Raw genomic sequence first — 27,187 nt, forward strand, 5'->3', positions numbered from 1 at the left:
CAGAAAATATGGCAAACTTAATTTATTCCAGTATTGCAGTAGCTGAAATAGTTTAACAGAGGAACAAAAAAATGAACTGATATGCACATTAAGTATCAAGCATAATAAAATGTAGTTAAAGTTTAGTAAAGTTGTTTTTATTATAAGGGACGTTATTGTTTTTTGTTTTTTATATATATTATTTTGTATATACACTACTGCTCGTGTATGTGACATCACTAACCCTAAAATTTACATAAACCCTGCCCCCAAGAACACACAACAAAGGGGGTTTAGAGAAGAGGAAGAGCTGTTGTAGTAGTGTTGTTACCATGCCGTCATTTTACGCTTCACAAACGAGGGTCAATTCAACACTGGATTTGCACAAAAGATTAACATGACGACTCGTGCTAGTCAATGAGTTCAATCAGCTCCACAGCAACTACTGACTACTATCCACTAACTATTCAGAAATGTCCAACAATGTAACAACACTGTAGTGACGCTCGAGTATTCACACTGGAAGTGTTTGTACAGCATTTCTTTAAAAAGACTATAAATGTGTTTTTTTTTAAGTTGGTCATTTATAAACTTGATAGTCTTGAAAGTTTTTTAACATGGGGAGGTGTTCAGCATTTGCATATAAACGTAAAATAACAAATAAATAAAAATAAAAGCCTTGTATTATCTGTTGCTGCACACGAATGAGGTAAGCTTTGTGTTTTACAACATCTGCCGCGTGCACACGTTTACAAGACGGCAAACTCTGGTTTGATTTGGGTAGTGCAAGAGCATATATACCTGTCTGTCTAATGACTAAAAGAATGTACAAACCTGATTCCAAAAAAAGTTGGGACACTACAAATTGTGAATAAAAACAGAATGCAATAATGTGGGTTTCAAATTTCAATGTTTTATTCAGAATACAACATAGATGACATATCAAATGTTTAAACTGAGAAAATGTATCATTTTAAGGGAAAAATAAGTTGATTTTAAATTTCATGGCATCAACACATCTAAAAAAAGTTGGGACAAGGCCATGTTCACCACTGTGTGGCATCCCCTCTTCTTTTTATAACAGTCTGCAAACGTCTGGGGACTGAGGAGACAAGTTGCTCAAGTTTAGGAACAGGAATGTTGTCCCATTCTTGTCTAATACAGGCTTCTAGTTGCTCAACTGTCTTAGGTCTTCTTTGTCGCATCCTCCTCTTTATGATGCACCAAATGTTTTATATGGGTGAAAGATCTGGACTGCAGGCTGGCCATTTCAGTACCCGGATCCTCCTTCTACGCAGCCATGATGTTGTAATTGATGCAGTATGTGGTCTGGCATTGTCATGTTGGAAAATGCAAGTTCTTCCCTGAAAGAGACTAAGTCCGGATGGGAGCATATGTTGTTCTATAACTTGGATATACCTTTCAGCATTGATGGTGCCTTTCCAGATGTGTAAGCTGCCCATGCCACATACACTCATGCAACCCCATAACATCAGAGATGCAGGCTTCTGAACTGAGCACTGATAACAACTTGGGTTGTCCTTGTCCTCTTTAGTATGGATGACATGGCGTCCCAGTTTTCCAAAAAGAACTTCAAATTTTGATTCGTCTGACCACAGAACAGTTTTCCTCTTTGCCACAGTCCATTTTAAATAAGCCTTGGCCCAGAGAAAACGTCTGCGCTTCTGGATCATGTTTAGATATGGCTTCTTTTTTGACCTATAGAGTTTAGCCAGCAACGGCGAATGGCGCGATATGTTATCTATATTCTATTGTGAATAAAATATAAGTTTATGAGATTTGTAAATTATTGCATATATATATATATATATAAATAGCTATGGAAAAAATTAAGAGACCACTCCAAGTTCAGAAATCAATGTTATATTATATATATATTATATATTATATATATATATATATATAATATATATATATATATATATATATATATATATATATATATATATATATATATATATATATATATATATATATATATATATATATATATATATAATATAAAATCATATTTTCTTTTTTTATAACACTCCATACTTTCATCCAAACTGAATAATTAAAGTTAAGGGTAAATTGTCTATAAATATTTTTTTTTTATTCTTAATTTTCTTTGCTGACATAGTCAAATTCTTGTTAAAACACACTAAACATGCTTATTCTGTACATTTTGAGCACTTTTTGTGTGAAATCATATTTATTTTGTCCATCAAATGTGTGCTTTCACTTTAACCCTTTGAGCGGTACGGTCCCACATATGGGATTTTTATTTCAGTGCCCCTGGGCGTACGGTACCACATATGGGATTTAGAACGTTCAGCGATGTCACATAACTGCCAGATTCAAACTGTGCTTTCGCGCTCTGGCTACAAGACGGACGCGCGCAGCTCTTGTCATATATCACAGCTATGCAGTGTTTTCAGGCACATAATGTTTATTTTAAGGTTTCAGACATTTAAATATGCATAATCACCATTAAAACAATACATTAAGCGTTTATAATTTACACATTGATGTCCGACATCAGTGGAAGCAGCAATAACAAATATAATTTGGCAACATTTATTCATATCAGACACACATAATGGGCCTAAGTAACTATAAAGTTTACTCTATTATTCTTCCAGTTCACCAGCCACTTACTTGCATATATTTCGGAAGAAAATTATGAATTAACCTGCTGTAAATCCGACTGACAGGACTTTTGTGAACTGCAGCGCAAACTAAGATGGCGGCGCCCATCTCGAATTATAGATCAAGATAAAGATCATTTATAAAGGTTTTACATTGCGAATGTAATGCATCCTTGCAGTTTCTTTCAAAAACATCTTGCTGAATAGAATAGTTTTTATAATTGGCACACAAGCCTCAGCGTGTTGTCTGAGCCCTTCTCTCATCTTTCATAATGATCAGTTAAGCCACACTGAACCTCACAGTGGCATTTCATGAACTTCCTCGCCTCCTTCAGAGGACATGCCTTAAATTTAATGGCGTACATCCTTTCTCCGTCCTCTTTTATACAGTTGGCAAAGTGTTTTGCTCCCCTAACCCTCTTAATTAACTTTTTCATCATCTTTTGATAACAGAAGCAGATGACATTTTGAGTTCTGAAACAATACAGTGTTTTTATAGCACAATAACCTCTTTTATCACAAAAGATCATGGGAAATTTCTCATTCTATGATCCCTTTAATGCGGCTTAATGTATTTTTCTTTGACTTAGCCTTGTGTCTCATTATGTACTTGTTTATGGCTGCAGTTTTTGCTCAACCAGGATGATTCTCTCATTTAACCATGTCTGTCTTGCATTCTTTGATTTAGTGACAAGTTTCATCAAATATGTCTCTCCCCCATGGTCCTTGATGTTATCTTCTCTGTTTTACCTCTTTCTTTTAGTCTATGTTGTCCCCTTGCTTTTGATAATTTGCAGATGTTCCCACTGTCTTTTTCAATCTCTCTTTTGGTCTGCTTGACCCCCCACACTGGCGTCATTATGTGCGGAAGCACATTCCAGGCAGTTCAGCAAGCTCTCGCCCTCCTCCCACCTCAACAACTCCTGTCATAAGTTGTCACAAAGTCTCAGTTTTGGTAAAGGGTATGAGACTGAGAGAAACTGCATCTCAATGAGTCTGTTTACCAAAGGCTGATAACCAGAGATTGTGACCTTGAGCAAGGCACATAAACCAAGGTCGCCTCAAGGGTGTTGTCTCTCTGATAAGGGTTCTAATTCGGCCCAATGTGAAATGTTATCCATACTAAGCACAAAATCAGAAGTTATTTGATGTTTTGTAGTTGTGGAGAAGGATTTAAGACCAATAAAAGACCACTTTGTAAGGAAGAAAATAATTCTCTTTGGTGAAGATATGACTGCATGTGTCTGTGTGAGTGAAGACAGATTGTGAAAGACAGAGGAAGTGGAGTAGAAGGTCATGTCTGATAACTGATAAAGCTGTGCTTGACATTTCCAGAGATTTTGATGCTGGATATGCCTGAGACAGTTTGATCTGAGCAGCATGGAAAGGATTTTTCTTTCTTTTGTTTTTCTTCTTTTGTGGTTATATCCGTCTTTTATCTATTCAGCCTCACAATGGGGAGCCCCACAATTTTTATCATCAATACCCTGATTGTTCTGGAAGAAGTGGTGGATTTCCTCTTGTTCTTCTGCTTAGGGCAGTCTTAAACTTGAAGGGCTGGGTAAAACCATGTAGTGCTTTCATTCATGTGCCACAAAACGCATAACACACTGAATGGACTTAATGCAGATTATTGAAGAGTGAAATAATTTGGCAATATTTTTTTTTTGCACATACTTGAATTGAGAAAATACCGTGGGATCTAACAGTCGGAGACTTTTAGGAAAATGTTGGCTTTTTTCATTTAAACCTGGTTAAAAAGACTATCAATTTTGAAAAAGTTACTTCCGTATTTTTCTGAATATAAATGTTTTTTTTTTTCTTAGAAATACATCTAAAAAACAGGTTTGTCTTATATTTAGGGTCTAGACTTGTCAATGTGTTAAAAGATCGCGAACACAAAAAGTCAGTCAAAGAAAAGCTTACCGTCTAAGAGCCGCGTGACTGTCATGTTTGCTCGCTGATGAACCAAACTTCCCCCGTATGTGATTTCAAAACTGCAATAAGATTTCACTTCTACTATTAATGAAGTAGAATGTAACCATGTTCTCTAGGAGTCACAGACTTTTGGACCCCATTGTGGATTTAAGTCCACTTCATATCTGCATTCAGTGGCAGCAATAATGAATAAGTGATTAGGTGTAGAAGAATTTCCCATTAATGGTGGGATTAAAGAACCCTTCAATTTGCCTCCATATGAGCCTAATTAGGTGGAGTTTGTGAAAAGCTTTAACTCCTGGTGTAAACCTCAGTACAACAGTTGACTTCACACCAGTTCATGAGCAGAGAGAGTGACTTTACCCATGAAGATTAAAAAATAAAACCAGCCATCACTCAAAACCATTAAATAATAAAAAGACTAAATGAAGTTTACTTCAACAAATCTCTAATACTCTGAAGTATTGTGTAATATATTTTATATGTTTCATATGTTCTAGTATGTTCTCCGTCTGTACGCACAGCTGGCTCACACTCTAGAAAAGAGACTCCTCCTGCTCATCACTGCAGTATTTCTCAAATTCAGGAGACACCTGTGTCTACTTCCCCCACAGCTGCAGCCGATGATGGCTTAGGTCTGCGTAATGTCTGCTTTGTTGACCCAAAGAGGAAATGATTAATTGCCCATAGGATGTGCAATATTTTTGGGATCATGAGAACATCAGGTTCCCATATTTTTAACCTATCTCCATATGTTCATCAGGACTTTTTTCTTTGCTCTGATAATACCGTCATGTATCGCTTTTGCTGCAGTGGTATAATGCAACTGGACATGATTTGTCCTATTTTCATCTTTCCACCACATTGTTTGAAACAGGCCTCCATCTTAATTCTCTTATTCCAGAATGCAGACCCTGAAATTGCACCCTCTCAGTCTCCGAAGTCTTTGTGACAGAGATGAGATGTCATCAAGTATAAGTTCAAAGACTGTCCAGTGCGACACCCCCTACAGGGCCTGACCCTTTCCTCTTCGTGTGCACCCTGGCTTCAGTCATGCCTTTGAGCTCCAGCAATGCTCCAGTGAACACTATGAGTCAGTGCTCAAGTGCTCTTTGTCTGTCCTTCTGAAGTGCGTTGACTACGTGAAGGGGCTTTTTTGTTTCCCTCTCAGCCAGCTTCTGGCTTGATTCTTCACGGCTTTGCCAACACATTTGGTTCGTCTTGTTTTGCGAGGATGCCGGAGAGACTTCAGAGGTGAGACATCAATGATGGCACTGTTCGCCACAATGCCAGAGCAGTCAGCGAAATACATGCACGACTCGCATGTGAAGGCTTTAAGGCGTTGCATTTTTTGGGTATTAGGTTTAAAAGTCCATCCTGCTGTTGTCGGATCCATGGCGTAGCTGTGTCAAATGTGGGTGCCTTGGATTGTTCCTGGGTTCAAAGCAGGACTTGATTAGTATTTGGGCACAATTGTTCCCAGCCTTTGTGTCAGTGCACCTGAACTGCAGTGAATTACAGTATGACTAAGAGACAAATTAAAGTACAATTTGGCTTGAAAACATCTGGATAAGACTTGTGAATAAGAGTAAGTCACCCGATTGCCAAAAAGAGAGCAGAATTTGAAAGCCCCATTAGAAATATTGACAGCTATAAAAGTGTTGCTGGAAAGTACCTTTGACTCACTGTTGTGCTGTCTGAATTTGTGTTTGGCAAATTTCCAATGTACATGCATGGAAATATTATCTTCTTTCATGAGCATGACAGTCATCATTTTCACTCTTTTGCAAGAACTTGTGCGGTGATTCCAATACAGTTTTTTTTTTTCCTTCTTCTTTTTTTTTTTCTTTGTCATTTCTGGTCACTTTTAAAGAGAGAGTTTATCCAAAATTATAAAATTGTCATCATTTACTTACCCTCATCCAAACCCATTTGACTTTATTTCTCATGTAGAACACAAAAGATGTTTTGAAGAATGTTTCAGCTTTTTTTTTTTGTCCATACAGTTAAAGTCAGTGGGGTCCAAAACAACATTGATTGCATTTAAATGCACCCTCATAATGCGATTTTATAATGGGATTTTGGCAATATGGCGATTAAACTTTACCTCGTGTAAATGCATCAGAATCGTAGTAACCATAATCGCATTAAACTGTGTGGCGTACGCCTTTTTTTTTAATCGCGATAAACAGGCATGTAAACACCTTAATATAGCATTATTACCGCTCTGACCAAAGTGCGCATGTGCTCGGTTCTACACGGATGCCGTGTATTGTTCACACAACTTCATGAATGAACTCCGACCATGACATGATTCTGAAGTTTTTCTCTTCTACAAATTGCGCGAAAAACGTGACGACAGCATAGGCAAACCCGACATTGCGATGTTTGTCACGGCGCCAAAAAATATCCAGTACGTCCATAAAAATGTATTTTGAATTTGATGCGAGTAGATTAAAACAATGGCTGGTAACATACATACTGTATGCCTATCTGTGTGTGGTATAACCATATTTATTAGCGAATAATCGGAGTAATGAAAATTGCATGTTAACTGGAGTGAAGAGTTCTGCTTGTGTCATGTAAACATCTGCGATTAAGACCTTATTCCGATTATGAGAAATAATCGCATTATTGATGCACGTAAACGTAGTCATTGTCTGTTGTATTGACAGAAAACGAATATTTTGCTACATATGTTCTTCTGTTTTCTGCTGAAGAAGTCATAGAGGTTTGGAACAACATGAGTGTGAGTAAATGATGACAGAAAGTTCATTTTAGAGTGAAATTTTGCAAGTGCAAGTTCACTCAAAAATGAACATCATGAATTTGAGTTCCACGGGAAGAAAAACAAAAAAAAGTTTTGTTTCTGTGGAACTTAAAAGAAATTGTGTAGCAGAATGTGAGGAGCTAGTCACATCCATGTCCATTGTATAGAAGAACAGCTTTAAAAAATGGAATGGAAGAACCACCAGAAAAGTCCATATGACATGTTTTGTATATTCCTGGCCTTCTGACTCCACACAATAACTTACGTAAGGAAAAGACAGGAAAAAGGACTAGTTCTCTGATTTTTTTTTTCCTTCTTTTTTTTTGTACTTTTTGGATAATAGCTGTTTTCTTTTCTAAATCTTTGATTCACCTTTTCTTTTTTTTTTTTTTTTTTTAAAGCTACGTGTGGCATTTTCATCTCATTCACTAACAAAAGAAGCCCACGCCCCATTGTAAAAATCTCTCCCACTTCTGTTGAACTTTGACCTTGACAGCCTGATGTGTGCAGGGGGCTCCTAAAAGTCAGCAAGTTCATTTTCATGTTAACAGCCATAATGCCCTCAGAGACTGCTGCAAGGAATGAGTCTTTTTGTCATTGCTTTACATCAGTCCCTGCTTTAGCTGTAGTTTAACTTTTTGATGCAATCTCTCACTCTATTTACTTAACACACCGTTGTCCCTAGATTTTGCGGATTTGTTTGGAGTGCAAATTCTTTGCTAAAGCAAACATTGGTCTCCCCCGTGGCCCTGCTGAAAGATGGTGTCATTTTCTTCGCACTAAATAAATGATGCCTCTCCATGCCCTTTCCATTGGCCCCTGGTTACAGTCTCTCTCAAACACACATAGCTTGCTCAGACATGCAAAAATATGTTTTTACACGCTCTGTAAAATTGCTGAAGGACCTCGTAAGCTGCTGAAAACCAGACTAGCACATTAAGCTTCTTGTAAAAAAAAAAAAAAAAAAAAAAAGGGGTGATTATGCTCTTGTCATTTTACGAGAAAATGTTTGATTGCATGTTATGCATTAAAGAGCGGAAAGAAGAATTCAAGCTGGTTGATGATGAAATTATTCCAATCATGGTAGAGAGATAATTATGTACGCAATAAAGAATTGAAAAACCTTAAAAAGTAAAAAAAAGACTAGTTTAAACACATGTGCCAAGCTTTTATAAATATACTCCTTGTATTCATGCTGTTTTCATGTGGTTTTATAAAAAAATATTATGCTATTTTGACAAAGTTTAAAGCAGTGGTCTCAAACTCAATTCCTGGAGGGCCGCAGCTCTGCACAGTTTAGCTCCAACCAGCTCCAACTCACACCTGTTTGGAAGTTTCTAGTAATCCTGAAGACCTTTATTAGCTGGATCAGGTTTGATTATGGTTAGAGCAAAACTGTGGCCCTCCAGGAAAAGGGTTATTTCACCCAAAAATGAAATTTCTGTCATTTAAATACTCACCCACATGTCGTTCCACACCCGTAAGACCTTCTTTCATCTTCGGAACACAAATTAAGATATTTTTATTAAATCCGAGAGGTTTTTTTATCCTCTATTTAAAGCAATGAAATTACCACATTCAATGTCCAGAAAAGCAGTAAAAACATTGTTAAAACAGTCAACGTGACTACAGTGGTTCAACCTTAATGTTATGAAGTGACGAGAATACTTTTTTGCAACAAATTTGTCATTCTGCTACTCTATTTTCATTGCAGCGCTTCCAGGTTCTACGTTCGAAGAAATGCATTATAGTTTTTTAGCGGCAGTTAAAGCTGCAAATATAAATTTTATAGAAGATTCCATTGTATTTTTGAATAAATAATACAAAAAAATGTATTTGTCATCAAGTATTTCTGAATAAATTCATCTAAAAAATTGATTTTCACATTATGACAATTTCAAAAGCGACCCTGCTTCTTACAGCAGCTATAAGGGAAAAATGAGCTGAACGATAGAAATTTGAGGACAAGGGTTTGCAGATCTTATCAGACAGGAAGGAGCTCTAAGGTATTTTGAGCAGAACAAGGTTATGTTTGCATGGCGTTATGCCAGCTGTGTGTAGTATCAGGCTTGTCTGCTTAACCTTGATTCTGTGCAATCTTTCAGAGATGTGTGTATGTTTGACACCAGCGTTACTGATTTAGTGTCTTATCCAGTCCTTGAATCCAGCTCTATCTTTAGTGGGCCGTACTCAAGCACAGATTGTTTAGTAAAGAGAGCATATGGTATCCATCCAGTCATCTTCCAGCTTTATCTGAACTCGTTCTACCTTTATTTCGCAGACACTACTGCCAGCTAATCTGTTATATCTGCCTTGCATTCTCTGTACATTATAGAACATGTCTCTTTGATTTCCTCTTCTATGTTTACCTAAATATATGATCGGATACGGTGAGGATACGCAGCATATGTCTATCTGTGACTTTCCCATGCAATGCATGCTGATTCTGCTAATTTTCCATTTGAATAGTAGGACCTTCTGATGATCCGTTCAGTTTCAGTGCTTTATGGTGTGAAATTTTTGTGTTTTCGATGAGTTTTACGAAACAAAAAAGGAATGAAGTATTCAGTGCCTCATATTGCCTTCTCTTTTCTTCTAGGCAAGGCTTTCGACATCACCTACGTGCGTCTGAAGTTCCACACCAGCCGTCCTGAAAGCTTTGCCATCTACAAGCGCACCAGTGAGGACGGGCCCTGGATTCCCTACCAGTACTACAGCGGCTCCTGCGAGAAGACCTACAGCAAGACCAACCGCGGCTTTATCCGTACGAGCGAGGACGAGCAGCAGGCTCTGTGCACGGATGAGTTTAGCGACATCTCACCCCTCACCGGAGGAAACGTGGCCTTCTCCACGCTCGAGGGCCGACCCAGTGCATATAACTTCGACAACAGCCCTGTACTGCAGGTATCTCTCATTTTGTTATCACTATTGGTCGCTCACTCTTCTTTGATTCCCCTAACTCACTCATGAAGTCAAAACGATCACATCATTCACAGTCTCAGACATAACAAAGTTATTGGTGGGAATCGAAATCTCAGTTTCCAGATGTGTGGTTGTGTAGTAATGTGTGATTGCAGCCAAGTTACTTTTCCAAGATTTTTCTGTGCAGATTGAGCAACTTTCTGCAGCCTAAAACAAAACAACTCGTAATTTAGAATGGTTTGCATGTGAGAGATATTGGTATTTGCAAAATAAAACAATAAAATAACACATTTCCATTTACCATATTTTCTGGAAAGTAAGTTGCAACAAGTTGCTGCTGTTTAACTGCAATTGCAGAAAATAATAATAAATGGTAATTATCTGTTCAAATGATAATTTTTCTGTCAACAATTTATTAATTTAATAAGTGGTAGTCCATTTTTTTTTTTTAAAGAAGTCTGTTATGCTCACTACATTTATTTGAACAAAAATGGAGTAAAAACAGCAATATTGTGAAATTGGAAAATTTATTTTAGTTTAGTTTTATTCAATTTTATTTTAGTTTATATTTTTTTGTTTTGTTTTACTTTATGTAAAAATCTGTCTTTTTTTGATCAATTCAATGCATCCTTGCTGAATTAAAAAAAAAATCTTATTTTATTTTGATTTTGATTTTTATTGTTTTTTATTTTTTATTTATTTCAATTTTATTTTAGGTCATTTTGTTTTGTTTTTAATTTATCTTTCTTTTTGATCAATTCAATGCATCCTTGCTGAATAAATAAAAAAAAAAATCTTAATGACCTCAAACTGGTACTATACTTTTACCTGTTTTATTTTATTTTATTTAGATTTTTATTATTTTCTATTTTTTATTTATATTTTGCGTTGTTTTAATTTATCTGTCTTTTTTGATCAATTCAAAAAATCCTTGCATTATTTATTTATTTTTTTTTAAATCTTAATGACCTTAAACTTTGGTAGTAATGGTAGTATACTTTTACCTATTTTGTTTTATTTTTATTATTTTTTATTTATTTCAATTTTATTTTAGTTTATATTTTGTTTTGTTTTAATTTCTGTCTTTTTTGATCAATTCAATGCATCCTTGCATTGAAAAAAATCTTAATGACCTCAAACTTTATAATGGTAATATACTTTTGCCTATATTTTATTTTAGTTTATTTATTTTAATTTTAATGTTTTGTTTTACTTTGTTAAAATCTTTTTTGATCAATTAAAAAAATCCTTGCATTAAAAAAAATCTTTGACCTCAAACTTTATAATGGTAGTATACTTTTACCTATTTTACTTTTATTTAAAATATAAAATAAAATTGTTGATTTGTTTTACTTTCTGTAAAAATCTTTTTTGATCAATTCAAAGCATCCTTGCTGAATAAATTATTTTATTTGATAATTTTTTATTTTTTATTTTATACTCCGTGGCTGAGTAGCCTGCACCATTATTTTGTTGCTTCATTAAAGCATCAATTTTAATGCTCACAAATAGGTTTACAGTGTGTTTTCAGCACGTTTCAGCATGTTTCAGCCCGTTACATGCCACAGAAATACTACTGTTACATTATTTCAGCTAACCAGAACTTGATATACTTCCAGAGACCACAACCACACAAAAAAACATTTTTCAGACTAATTAGCTGAATAAGAGACAGACGCTCAGCCCAAACTGAGCTGAGTCAGTCCTTCCGCATGCTGACTATGGAATTTGTTGTCAGGCAGGGAAAATGGCCTGCACACTGAGCCAAAACAAGATGCTGCCCTGGTTACGGGGAGGTGAGAAAAGGTTAAGTGTGTGAGATATGAGCAGAAGTGGGTGGACAGCAGATAATGTATGGCTGAATTCATGTATGGAAGCAGGCTGGTTGGTTGTTGTGTGTTCGTGAGACCCGTGGTGTGACGTCCAGGTGGTACGTTGCCTCCCGCTCGCTCAGCACAGCCAGCAGTTGCAACATGTTACTAGGCGACACCCCCAGATTTCCCACCCCGTCCTGATTGTGCTTGGCAGCACACGGACACAGCTGGAAAAGAGTGCGTGTGCACGGATGATGTGCAGTGTGTACATGCAAGAGCTGGAACATTGGGTTCTGATTTGGATTGATTTGTGTCTTTTTGAATCATTTTTATCAGTTTCATTTCACCATGTACTTTCACATGTTGAACATCCAAGTCAGTCTGCATAGTTTCTACTTTACAAAAGACAATCTGAAATAGATATTCTTGTAGGACGACGCCTGAGGTCTGAATATTTGTAGTTATGATGCCTTTTTTCAGTTTTGGGAGCTCTTCTTCAGTGTAATGAGACTGCACCATTGGTCACTTGATTTAGTATTCACATTTCACTTAAACAGTTAAAATATAGTTATGTATCACCAAATAAGTGATTCACGTGGTCATGTGTAATGTAATGTTACCTTTACCAAATGTACATATTTAGTACTGTCGTCAGATGCTTCCATATCAGACATCTCATGTGGCGTAAAACTATTAATATCAAAGCCCCAAACTCTTTTTATAGGAATAGATCTGTTTCTGTGGGTTTAGGTGGCTGTCATGCCTGCTCCAATATAGAAGCATGTGATGAGTAAAGATGACAAGGTTTGTTTGTGGACTTTTGGAAATGATCCACAGCAAGTTGCTTCACTCGTCATCTGTCATCATTAGCTGATAATTAGCTGTTACTTTTTTGTTTTATGTTCCCAAGCAGTGCTGATGGAAAAAAAAACTGTGATATATAAAATTACACAATGATATTTGTTGTCACAGGTACTGACCACGATACCAAGTCAGTACTGAAATTTTACAAATGTGACTCTTTGAGTGCTGTTGAGCAGATTCGTAAACACCTCTGATTGGCTATTGTGTTCACTCGCTCATTAGATATGTCTGTGATTGGCTACCATGATCAACACTTCTAAAACATGTTGTAAATAGACATATGCACTCACTGAGTGCTTACACAGATGCACAAGGGAGCGTTTGAAAGCAAGTGTGATAGACGCTTTCAAATTCAAACACTTTCATGTGCTTTCAAACCGTGCATTGATCATTGTAACCAATCACAGACATGTCTGATGAGCGTGTGAACACAAAAGCCAATCAGAGGTGTTTAGGAATCCACTCAATAGCGCTCAAAGCGTCATATTTTTTTAAATTTCAGTACTGCGGTCGGTACTTTTGACAACACTAATGATATATAAAATCCGCAGCTTGAAATAATTGATGGTATGCCCATCCTTAAAGGGTTCGTTCACCTAAAATTGAAAATTCTGTCATTTTTTCCTCATGTCGTTCCAAACCCATAAGAATTCTGTTCATCTTTGAAACAAAAATTAAGATCTTTTTGATGAAATCTGAGAGATTTCTGTCCTTCTATTGACAGCTACGCAACTGGCACTTTTGACACTTCAAAAAGTTCATAACGAGATTGTAAAACTAATCCATATGAATGGAGCAGTTTAGTCCAAATTTTCTGAAGAGAATCAATGACTTTATATGATGAACAGATTGAATTTAGGATTTTATTCACATATAATCACTGATCATCGAACATAAACAGCTAAACCAAAACTGATTGATGCACGAGAATATACCTTTCAAACAGGCTGCGTAACACACGAGACTGAACCGTCTCACATGCGAACATGCTTGAGCTTCCGTTTACCACAACTAATGTGTGAGTTTATGATTTTTATTACAGATTGTCTGCATAACGCATTGCTTTGGGTTGCGTCTTGCTTCGGATTTGATACATATATCTGGATAAGGTGTCAGAATGACTTAAGGAAGTTTACTCCTCAGTTCTAGCAGAGATTTAGTGGACTGAAAATGTTGACCGTTGTTACAGGGTTGCCTAGCTCCACTTTAAACCCCTGTGCTATTCTGTCAGTCCACTTGTAAAATAACAGCTCACACGGTTTATAGCAAAGCTGAAGGAAATGCTAAGTTTTTAGAAAAGGACTAATGTCTTGGTCTGAGTCATGTTTTCTTTGGTTTCTGAGATTGTTTCCATTGGCACTCCCAACATGTGGCCAAAGCAGGCAAAGTTCAACTGCAAGTAATGTGCAACATTATTCTAAATGATTACATGCTAAACGCCACGCTTTTTTTTTCTTCCCATGAAACCTTTCTGCAGACATTACAGTGACTCAGTGTGACTCTAGCAGGTTTGGTTTAGATTAGAGACCTGAAGATTTATTTTCTTTAAACATCTGCACACAGAACAGATGGGAAGAATCCTTCCCTGCGAAAGTATTAAAAAAAAAAAAAAAAAAAAATCTTTACATGCTTATCTATGACCGACCTTTCTCTATCTACATTCTTTTTTTCCTCCATGTTGTTGTTGTCTTTTTTTTTTTTTCTTTTTTTTTTTAATGCCTAATGTGTAACACCACTGTTTTCTCTCTGTCAGGACTGGGTGACTGCCACAGACATCAGAGTGACCCTGAACAGATTAAACACTTTCGGAGATGAAGTTTTCAATGATCCCAAAGTTCTCAAATCCTACTACTACGCCATCTCAGACTTTGCTGTGGGAGGAAGGTACGTTTTCAGTTTTAACATCTGCTCTCTGAACGTAAGTTTAAATCAGCATCTCCAGCTGTTCTGGATGTGGTTCTTTGTGTTGCTTCACTCTCCAGTGTAAATATGTCAATATGTAGATATTCACATATCTGCCTTGTACTCAAACCAAGGATATCAACAGCTCCATCTGGAATGCTGGACATGTGACCTGAAAGATGATATGAGGTTTTTTTTTTTCAGTGTGCAAACAAAAGAGATGAACCAACGCTCTGAAAGATTAGATCGCTGCAGTGTGAGTTTTTACACTTTGAGAGAAATGGGTTGATTGGGATGTAGTGGAGCAAGCCTTTTCTTACCTCACATGGGTCAAAAATAGCAAAAAATGTCTTGTTTTAAACCATTTTGTTCAATTGTGTGTGTGTGTGTGTGTGTGTATATAATATATATATAATATAAATATATAATATAAAAGGACCGAACGGAATTCCTGTGCAGTTATCTTAACTCTAGATACGACAGTGAAAGAAATATCTCTTTATTTCCAGTCAGTGGAATCTGTAAACTATGACAGTAAGCTTTTAAGATGAAGGACATGCTGAAGAAGCCCTTATACGGGATCAGAGCACTGTTGAGCAAGTGTGAAACATCTCCTGGTGCTCCATTGCATGTCTTTTTACCGTAATCAGTTTGAAATGTGGAGCAGATTTCCATTACACAGCCCACATTCCCTACATTCCTGCCTGGGAGTGCTGGATTACAGAGCACAGAGGAACTGGAATGGGGCGGGCAAAGAGTCTGGAAAGGGAACAAGGCCGAGGCTGAAGGGAATAATTTACACCTGCTGCCTCACAGCCTCAGTGCTCCTGTCCAGCAGACACATCAGTGCTGAATGGCAGCCGGACGTTCCTTGTGTGATCTGATAACCAGAAACGTAGAGTCTTGGGAGTTTTAATGCATCCCTGATAAGTGTATGTTAGGAAAAGAATGCATGTCCGATGAGTGCATATCCTCCACCAAGTTATTATTCCTCGCCTCACCTTTTCCATAAGGCTTTGCCAAAGAACACCTGAAACAATGTGTGTGAGGTGGCTTCAGCTGCACAAGCCCTCTCTTGTTCTGAGGCCTCTGTCAAAGTGTCTCTGTAGGTGAATATGCTCACTGCTGCATGTTCATGACAAAGTAAAAGACAAAAAAGTCCCCTTATGTGCCCAAATTGTGGCCATGAATGGATGTTCAGTTGATTTTTGGAATCTGGCAAAGTTGCAAAGGAGCTTTAAAAAATTTCTAAAACAATTTTTTTTCCCCTCATAAATCTTTGTTGTGTTACTTTATGTTGCTTTCTGTCCAAGTTGCAAATTTAATAATCTATTGCAATATTGCAAATTAAACGCAAACAATTGGAATATCCTGCAAATAAAAGCAACTTTTATGTCCAATGTGTTTAAAGTGGAAGAAAAAAAGGTGAAAAACAGAAATTAAAGATGAAGCCAGTGACACTTGGGGAGAGAATAGACATTTCAAGGAAGTAATAGTAGCCAAACATCGCAGCAAATTATTCAACGACATGACTTTTTTGATCCACATATTGTAATTTATGCTGTAAATTTGTTTCCATTGTAGTTTGTCTTAATGGATAAAAATAAAATACAGTCTTATTTATTTGTGCATTTTGGAAATATATAAACTTTATTAGAATATTTACTTAAAATGTATACTGTTTAATTGTGTCCCTACATTTGCATAAAAATACTGGAATGAAACTGTCAAGCTGCAAAACTGAAAAAAACATTATATATAATGTTTTTTTTTTTTTTTTTTAACATACGTTGTTTACAATTGTCAGTAAAGAATTTAAATTTCAGTCTGTCCCTCAAACAAAACTATCGTATGACTTCAGAAGACTAGAAATATAGTCATATGGACTACAATTAAAGTATTAGTTCTTTACAATGAAAATTAGCCCAAGCTTCACTCACCCTCAAGCGATCCTAGGTGTATATGACTTTCTTCTTTCTGATAAACATAATCACAGAAATATTAATAAATATCCTGATGCATCCAAGCTTTATAATGGCAGTAAGCAGAACCAACGAGTATGAGCTGAAGAAAGTGCTTCCATCCACATCCATCCATCATAAACATACTCCACATGGCTCCGGAGGGTTAATAAAGGCCTTCTGAATATTTAACAAGTTATGAAGTAAAATATCTATCTTATGCTACATCCTATGCCTTCCCTATTCAACTTACGGAAAAAGCTTAACTGATATGACGCCAGTTCTGGCGGAAGCTAGATATTTTACTTTATACTTCATAGTTCATTTTACTTTTACTTCACCTGGTTAAATATGGATATTTTTCTTACACAAATGCTTCGCTTCAGAAGGCCTTTATTAATTATAATAAAGCTTGAATGCATCAGGATATTTATTAATATATCTCAAATTATGTTCATCATAAAGAAGAAAGTCATACACACCTACAGTAGGATGGCTTGAGGGTGAGTAAAGCTTGGGCTAATTTTCATTTGAAAGTGTTACTAATCCTTTAAGATGCTTTTATTACTTCTATTTTGGCATTGCATATGAAAATACAAATGAAATGCATTTCCAGATTGATATGCTTTAATATGCAATATTTACTGCTGGTTAAAAGACTTGGGGATGAAAAAAAAAAAAGCACTGCATACCGTAGTACTGTACTGTACTGTACTGTACTAAATACTCTTGCCCGCCGTATCAAAGGACAGGCATGATAAAAACACAGACATCAGCCACTCAATCTGACAACAAAGGTGCAGTGACGTTTCAGTGATAGGCTCAACAAACATCGTCAGAGCTCTGTGTTTGAACAGCTTTGCGGCACGTTTGTGCCTGCTTGGTCTCTTGTTTCGCACATCAGCAGCAGGATGTGTACACATACAGTACAGTGTGCCCTATCATTGTGCGGTGGGCCTTTGCACCTGACCGGTCTGTTACCTTCCCCTCTCCCCACCCAGGTGCAAGTGTAATGGCCATGCCAGCGAGTGCGTGAAGAACGAGCGCAGCAAGCTGGTTTGTAACTGCAAACACAACACAGAGGGAGCAGACTGCAATAGGTGCAAGCCCTTCTACAATGACCGCCCCTGGAGAAGAGCCACCGCTGAAAACCCCAACGAGTGTCTGCGTAAGTCTTCCGTGTGTTTTGTCGATTTTTCCTAAAAAAAGACTAATTTCTCTTCCAATTGTTTTTCCTCATAAAGGAATAGTTCATTTAAAAATTAAAATGTGATCATTTACTAACCATCATATACCAAACCTGTATAAATAAAAACGTCCTTTTTATACTGCCAAACTTTAAGACATATTTAAGAAATTTTTAGAATATCACAACCTTTTGTCAAAACAGACTTGTGCACTACATTCAAAGTATATGTTTGTACATGGGTCAATGACGTGACGGGTCCAAAGGCCTTAATAATAATTAAAAACAAAGATATGACATCCAAAGTATGTAAGGGAGTACAACTAGATCTCTTTTATTGAATCCAAAAGGTTTTAATTATATTTTGCTACATATATAAAGGTATTTTAAAGATTTTGAAGTGTCAAAAGATCATTCGGATTAACCGTCCGAAGGCCAATACAGCCATTTCATTTGTGTTTAAAATATCTTAAAATGTAATAAATGTATATATTTTTTATACTGGCATGATTTTATAACATCATATATCAACAAAGTGCAAAACTATATTAAAATTATGTGTAGAAGTCGTTGCTTTGTTATGAGAAAGAATGTGCAGAAAAATGGATTTCATTGATGTCATTCGGAGTAACCGATATAAAGGGACCATTTTGTATCAAGTCATGAGGTCATTATCTTGTGACAGGATGTGACATCATTCAGACACCTGCAAAGGATCACATGGTCATGAAGCAAAGTAACTAACTCTCTCTGAACTATTTGAAAAATTCATGTTTTCACTTGCTCATACGCATGTCCTGAAACATCAGGTCATTCGGTACAACCGCTATAAAACATGGAAAATGTTTTAATATTTTAAAAACTTAATATACTAAATATAAAATGTTTCAGTGTCCTTTTGTTAGCTAGCTAGATATCAGCCTGTTAGCATTGTTTGAAAATATCTACTAACTGCTAATTCACTGATACCAGAGATTAAAAATGCATTAATTTAGACGTCATTAAGTCAGAATTAGTCCTTGCTAGTCATGTGACTGATTTGACAAATTTGAAAAACACAAATAAATGAGCACAATTGAGATTTTGTTCCATCAGAAGACATGAAAAATAGTGCACAAGTCATATGGAACACTTTTAAGATATTTTAATGTTGTTGTTTTTTTCACCTTTTGGAAGCTAGCAGTATAAATCATCTTTTAAAGATTTTGAAGTGTCAAAAGACCATTTAGATTAACAGTTTTCCATTGTAAAACATTTTTTCCATGTAAAATAAATCTACTTTCCATGTATGAAAAACATAACCTCAGAAATAAGATAATTTCCTTTTCTGTCTCCTATTGTGTAATACGTAGGAAGATGCAAAATCCCACCTGTTTGATTTCCTCTGTCATGAGTACATGTAGAACTACAGTCTTTCCCCACAGACTAACCTCCTCCATACTGAGTCATTTTTGTTTTCTTTAAACTGGAGTCATATTGTGAATGGAAGAGGTTTCAGGTGTCCTCCCTCGCCTCATCTGGACACATGCATCCAGGCACTTCCTGGAAATGCATGACTAATGTGGACATCTGATGTACAGCAGCCTGAGGCCCAATGTTCTCACGCCCACACAGCTCCTGCTCCTCCATCATCTTATTTCCACTAAGTGTGTTTTGTATCCACCAAGTGCTCAGGCAGAAGTCCTACTCGAAACCCTGATGATTGCCAAACCACATCTGCATAATTCAGCCTAGTTCCTCCCCAGATTTTTCAAGCATTTATCTTATGTGCAAATGTGATTGTCTGTGTAATAGGCACATTCATGCAACCCCTGGGAGTTTTTATATTGAAGTTCTGACTTGAGGTTGTGTCTCTGTTTCAGCATGTAACTGTAACGGAAAGAGCGCGGAATGTTACTTTGACCCCGAGCTGTATCGTGCCACTGGACACGGAGGTCACTGTCGCAGCTGTGCCGACAATACAGATGGGCCGAACTGTGAACGATGCTTGGACAACTACTACAGAGATCCTTCCGGCCAGCGCTGTCTTTCCTGCAGCTGCAACCCTGTTGGTGCGTAATAGCCATACTGCAGGACCAAGGTGGAAGATGCATAAAAATGCATTATAGATGCATTATTTTATTTTATTTTATTATTTTTTTATTAATTTATTTTTTATTTTATTATTTATTGTTTTTTCTTTTTTTTAAATGTTTTGTTTATTTTTTTCTTGGTTTTGGGTTTTTTTTTTGACAGGGTTCTCACAAAACTCCAAAAATACAACGCTGACAATTCAAATTCAACAAAGATAAACAAATATATTCTGTGAATATGTGAAGGTGCCAGCAGAGATTATCTTATTTTAACATCTTGTTCTGATGTAAAATTTGAATAGGCCTCCAGAGCTCGAGTTTGTAACTGTTTATTTTATTGGTTCTTCATTTCCAGGTTCTCTCAGTACTCAGTGTGACAACACTGGCAGGTGTAGCTGTAAGCCGGGAGTGATGGGAGATAAGTGTGACAGATGTCAACCTGGGTACCACACGCTGACGGAGGCAGGCTGCAGGTGAAGTGCTTTAACTCGTCCATGCTGGCATGCTGGGCCTAAAACTAGATTTTTGCCACACCTGCCAATGGCTGGTGACTGAAAATTTGAAAATTTGCCAGCCATGAAATGACACACATTTTAGCTACCATTGAAAATTCACAATTTTCAACTCCAATTTGATACCACAACTAAAACTACTAGCCTAAGTAATATAAATTTTAAACACTATTAAAGACCAGTAAAAATAATAACAACAAATAATCAAATTACAAGCAATGGCACAAATAATTACAGTACAACAAAGATACAAATGAAATGAACAGTGCTTTTCAGGTTTTTCAGGTTGGTCTAACAGTAGTATCAAATGTAAAACAACACTGCATAGTCTTCACTGTATAAATTAAATATAGATTAATCCTTAATAAAGTTACAAAAGTTATTCAGTCAAAAGCATATATATATATATATAATTTTTTTTTTTTTTTTCGTCTTTTGTTTGATTAACATTAACTCAGACAGCAATAGGAATATTAGGCTGCTGTCACTTTAAGACCTAATGCATGGATCCAGTATACTGATACTGTACACATGCAATTGGGTTTCTGGACTGTTTACCTTCACTTAAGCCATAACCGACTGTTTACTAGGATACTACCCAAAACGGGTTTTTTTTACATAAATTTATGTGAATTAGTTTGTTCAAGCACAAGAAGACGTGAAAGACAGCTCAATTCAGTATTCGCATGCTGTCTGAGATGTGGCTTTCTGGGCACGCGCTTCAGATGTTTGAGCACAGAAAACTTCCCAAGCTGTGTGCAAGTAATGTATTGAGTTCCCTTTTGCGTCTTCTTGAGATTGATACTATTTCATATACTCTCTTCAATTTTTCATTTGGCACTTGGCAAGTGTTCATTTTAGGCCCTGTTGGCATGGCTTAAACCACCTACCTAGCACATTTCATCTTTAATTTTTTAACGTTTTAAGGACCCCAGAAGCTGTCATTCTTTTCTAGAAGGTTATATTAGAATGCAGACTTGACAGTGTCTTTAAAGTTGATTCCCTCTCCTTGACTTTATTTCTCCTTCTGCAGACCCTGCTCTTGTAATCCGGCTGGAAGCACGCAGGAGTGTGATGTCCAGACTGGACGCTGCCAGTGCAAGGAAAATGTGGATGGATTCAGCTGCGACAGGTCAGTCTCGTTACTTTATAAAACATCCATGCACATGTTCACCCACACACACTCAGTGGCATCTGTTGTGGCTTTTTAAACAATAGCATTGTCCATACTTGACTTGTTCACAAGGACAAAAGTTACTGGGTTTGTTTAATATGTTCTCAAATTAGAAGCTAGTCATCAACAGAATTAATTCTGACATCAACACTTCAGAAGCCCCATAAAGATGGTCCACCTTTCAGCTCCTGCTCTGTTACGAGGATGTCTGTCAAAGCTTTTATAAACAGACGTTTATAAGGGGCGTCTGACGTCTACACCGTTTTTCTTATGGAAAGTCCCTATGTGGGTGACACACAGAGGATATGAGGCCATGTGTGTGTCTGAGAAACAGAATTAGGACTCTCAGTGTCAGATGGAAGAGAAAATAGCTCAGGGATGGCAAAGGTTTCCCAGCTGAGAGCCCTCAGCCAGACCATGTAGGGCCTCCAGACTTGCAGTCACCAAAGTTTAACTAGCTTGGTGTTCTGCCTGTTGACTGTGATGGGCCATCTCTACATATTTCATTGGGAGTCTTTAATTAAGGGTGATTGAATTTTAAAAATAAAAAGAATAACGCAATAAAAAATGAATGCAGTTAATCACAGACTACACACTATAATTCAAAAGTTTGAGGTCGGTGAGATTTTTAAAATGTTTATGCTCACCAAGGCTGCATTTATTTGATCAAAAAATACAGTAAAATTTTCTATTTTAATATATTTTAAATTGTAATTTATTCCTGTGATGGCAAAGCAGAATTTTCAGCATCATTACTCCAGTCTTCAGTGTCACACGATCCTTTAGAAATCATTCTTGTATGCTGATTTGCATTTCTTACCAGTGTTGAAAACAGTTGTGCAGCTTAATATTTCTGTGGAAACCGTAATACATTTTTTATGATTCTTTGATGAATAGAAAGATCAAAAGAACATAATTTCACACATTAAATAAAAATCTTTTTTTAACATTATGAATTTAATGCATCCTTGCTGAATTATAATTTCCTTTCAAAAATAAAATCTTTCTGAATGTTTAATAAGAACCATTACAATAAATTACAGTAATTACAAAAAGTATTATTTTTTTCACAAATATTGATATTTAGTTGATTAAACAGCATATCATGTTTTTTTGTTTTTTTATTAATTAATTTAAACAACCATCCGAAGTATTTGATTTTGCATAATCCCAGCTTTTCTGCCTGTCTGTGCTTTGCACTTTGCATAAAGAAAACTCTAACCTTTCACTCACATGTCGGCTGTGACATTCCTCACAGTCACCGAGTTTGGCCACACATGGACAGGATAATCTCTGCAGTATATACTCATGAGACACACAGACAGAGGGGGAGAAATGAAAAGACAGGTTCAGGAAGGACTAAAGAGAGTGTGGCTGAAGCTCCAGCTCTTGATTTATGTGTGACTTGTTTTTAGAGGCTCAACAATGATCTCACTGATGTTAACTGATGACCCATTTACTTCCCTCACTCCACATGTTATGACTTAACATGTAAAGCCCGCATATAAATCCAAAAACAGTATTTCTCAACCATTTAGTGCTGAATAAATTACATTGCACAACACCTTTTGTAAGAAGGTTTTACAAATGAAGTAAAATCTAATAGTGAATTAAAATCTAGATAAATAAAGCTGTAATAATAATTTTATTTAAATAAATAATTAGTATGACATTTATTAAAATACCTGAAATGTCCCTCATCAGTAACATGTCAAATATTAAATAAAACTAAAATCACAAAATAAAGGGTTAGTTCACCCAAAAATTAAAATTCTGTCATTAATTACTCACCCTGTCTTTCCAAACCCGTAAGACCTTTGTACATCTTCAGAACACAAATAAAGATATTTTTTGATGAAATCTAAGTGCTTTCTGTCCCTCCATGGACAGCTACACAACTGAGACTTTGACGCTTCAAAAAGTTCATAAAGAGTAGTAAAATTAATCCATATGAATCGAGCGGTTTAGTCCAAATTTTCTGAGGGACTCGATCGCTTTATATGATGAACAGATTTAATTTAGGCTTTTATTCACACATAAACATTGATCAGTGAACATAAACAGAAGCTCAACTGAACCTGATTGACGCACGAGAACCAACCTCTTCCAGAAGCTCAAACGTGCTGCGTAACACGTGAATGAACCTCATTGGTTCTTGTGGAAGCTCAAATGTGCTGCGTAACACGGTGAATGAACCTCATTGGTTCTTGAAGAAGCTCAAATGTGCTGCGTAACACGACAATGAACCTCATTGGTTCTTGAGGAAGCTCAAATGTGCTGCGTAACACGACAATGAACCTCATTGGTTCTTGCGGAAGCTCAAATGTGCTGCGTAACACGATGAATGAACCTCATTGGTTCTTGAAGAAGCTCAAATGTGCTGCGTAACACGACAGTGAACCTCATTGGTTCTTGAGGAAGCTCAAATGTGCTGCGTAACACGACAATGAACCTCATTGGTTCTTGAGGAAGCTCAAATGTGCTGCGTAACACGAGAATGAACCTCATTGGTTCTTGAAGAAGCTCAAATGTGCTGCGTAACACGACAATGAACCTCATTGGTTCTTGCGGAAGCTCAAATGTGCTGCGTAACACGGTGAATGAACCTCACTGGTTCTTGAAGAAGCTCAAATGTGCTGCGTAACACGACAATGAACCTCATTGGTTCTTGCGGAAGCTCAAATGTGCTGCGTAACACGACAATGAACCTCATTGGTTCTTGAGGAAGCTCAAATGTGCTGCGTAACACGAGAATGAACCTCATTGGTTCTTGAAGAAGCTCAAATGTGCTGCGTAACACGACAATGAACCTCATTGGTTCTTGCGGAAGCTCAAATGTGCTGCGTAACACGATGAATGAACCTCATTGGTTCTTGAAGAAGCTCAAATGTGCTGCGTAACACGACAATGAACCTCATTGGTTCTTGAGGAAGCTCAAATGTGCTGCGTAACACGACAATGAACCTCATTGGTTCTTGAGGAAGCTCAAATGTGCTGCGTAACACGACAATGAACCTCATTGGTTCTTGAGGAAGCTCAAATGTGCTGCGTAACACGAGAATGAACCTCATTGGTTCTTGAAGAAGCTCAAATGTGCTGCGTAACACGACAATGAACCTCATTAGTTCTTGCGGAAACTCAAATGTGCTGCGTAACATGCAAATGAACCTCATTGGTTCTTGAGGAAGCTCAAATGTGCTGCGTAACACAATGAACCTCATTGGTTCTTGAGGAAGCTCAAATGTGCTGCGTAACACGAGAATGAACCTCATTGGTTCTTGAAGAAGCTCAAATGTGCTGCGTAACACGACAATGAACCTCATTGGTTCTTGCGGAAGCTCAAATGTGCTGCGTAACACGACAATGAACCTCATTGGTTCTTGCGGAAACTCAAATGTGCTGCGTAACACGACAATGAACCTCATTGGTTCTTGCGGAAACTCAAATGTGCTGCGTAACACGACAATGAACCTCATTGGTTCTTGCGGAAGCTCAAATGTGCTGCGTAACACGACAATGAACCTCATTGGTTCTTGCGGAAACTCAAATGTGCTGCGTAACACGACAATGAACCTCATTGGTTCTTGGGGAAGCTCAAATGTGCTGCGTAACATGAGAATGAACCTCATTGGTTCTTGAAGAAGCTCAAATGTGCTGCGTAACACGACAATGAACCTCATTGGTTCTTGCGGAAGCTCAAATGTGCTGCGTTACATGACAATGAACCTCATTGGTTCTTGCGGAAGCTCAAATGTGCTGCGTAACATGCAAATGAACCTCATTGGTTCTTGAGGAAGCTCAAATGTGCTGCGTAACACGACAATGAACCTCATTGGTTCTTGAGGAAGCTCAAATGTGCTGCGTAACACGACAATGAACCTCATTGGTTCTTGCGGAAGCTCAAATGTGCTGCGTAACACGATGAATGAACCTCATTGGTTCTTGAAGAAGCTCAAATGTGCTGCGTAACATGCAAATGACCCTCATTGGTTCTTGAGGAAGCTCAAATGTGCTGCGTAACATGCAAATGAACCTCATTGGTTCTTGAGGAAGCTCAAATGTGCTGCGTAACACGACAATGAACCTCATTGGTTCTTGAAGAAGCTCAAATGTGCTGCGTAACACGATGAATGAACCTCATTGGTTCTTGAAGAAGCTCAAACGTGCTGCGTAACACGACAATGAACCTCATTGGTTCTGGAGGAAGCTCAAATGTGTGGTGTAACACAAGAATGAACCTCATTGGTTCTTGAGGAAGCTCAAATGTGCTGCGTAACACAAGAATGAACCTCATTGGTTCTTGAGGAAGCTCAAATGTGCTGCGTAACACGAGAATGAACCTCATTGGTTCTTGAAGAAGCTCAAATGTGCTGCGTAACATGCAAATGAACCTCATTGGTTCTTGAGGAAGCTCAAACGTGCTGCGTAACACGACAATGAACCTCATTGGTTCTTGAGGAAGCTCAAACGTGCTGCGTAACACGATGAATGAACCTCAATGGTTCTTGAAGAAGCTCAAATGTGCTGCGTAACATGCAAATGAACCTCATTGGTTCTTGAGGAAGCTCAAATGTGCTGCGTAACATGCAAATGAACCTCATTGGTTCTTGAGGAAGCTCAAATGTGCTGCGTAACATGACAATGAACCTCATTGGTTCTTGAAGAAGCTCAAATGTGCTGCGTAACACGATGAATGAACCTCATTGTTTCTTGAAGAAGCTCAAATGTGCTGCGTAACATGCAAATGACCCTCATTGGTTCTTGAGGAAGCTCAAACGTGCTGCGTAACACGACAATGAACCTCATTGGTTCTGGAGGAAGCTCAAATGTGTGGTGTAACACAAGAATGAACCTCATTGGTTCTTGAGGAAGCTCAAATGTGCTGCGTAACACGAGAATGAACCTCATTGGTTCTTGAAGAAGCTCAAATGTGTGGTGTAACACAAGAATGAACCTCATTGGTTCTTGAGGAAGCTCAAATGTGCTGCGTAACACGAGAATGAACCTCATTGGTTCTTGAAGAAGCTCAAATGTGCTGCGTAACATGCAAATGAACCTCATTGGTTCTTGAGGAAGCTCAAATGTGCTGCGTAACACGACAATGAACCTCATTGGTTCTTGCGGAAGCTCAAATGTGCTGCGTAACACGATGAATGAACCTCATTGGTTCTTGAAGAAGCTCAAATGTGCTGCGTAACATGCAAATGACCCTCATTGGTTCTTGAGGAAGCTCAAATGTGCTGCGTAACATGCAAATGACCCTCATTGGTTCTTGAGGAAGCTCAAATGTGCTGCGTAACATGCAAATGAACCTCATTGGTTCTTGAGGAAGCTCAAATGTGCTGCGTAACATGCAAATGAACCTCATTGGTTCTTGAGAAAGCTCAAACGTGCTGCGTAACACGACAATGAACCTCATTGGTTCTGGAGGAAGCTCAAACG

At 37.4% G+C, this 27,187-nt stretch overlaps 1 protein-coding gene across 1 annotated transcript in view; it reads left to right on the plus strand.

Annotated features, from left to right (window-relative positions):
- Window positions 1–27,187, plus strand: part of lamc1 (laminin, gamma 1) — a 74,438-nt gene that overhangs the window by 31,389 nt on the left and 15,862 nt on the right. Inside the window, exons 2-7 of the mRNA XM_067362548.1 lie at window positions 9,938–10,242; window positions 14,692–14,822; window positions 17,803–17,969; window positions 19,850–20,038; window positions 20,415–20,532; window positions 21,605–21,703. Of these exons, the coding sequence (XP_067218649.1) occupies window positions 9,938–10,242; window positions 14,692–14,822; window positions 17,803–17,969; window positions 19,850–20,038; window positions 20,415–20,532; window positions 21,605–21,703 (1,009 nt within the window). The remainder of the gene's footprint in view (window positions 1–9,937; window positions 10,243–14,691; window positions 14,823–17,802; window positions 17,970–19,849; window positions 20,039–20,414; window positions 20,533–21,604; window positions 21,704–27,187) is intronic.

Source organism: Chanodichthys erythropterus, chromosome 16, assembly GCF_024489055.1.
Source record: "Chanodichthys erythropterus isolate Z2021 chromosome 16, ASM2448905v1, whole genome shotgun sequence".
Taxonomy (NCBI): domain Eukaryota; kingdom Metazoa; phylum Chordata; class Actinopteri; order Cypriniformes; family Xenocyprididae; genus Chanodichthys; species Chanodichthys erythropterus.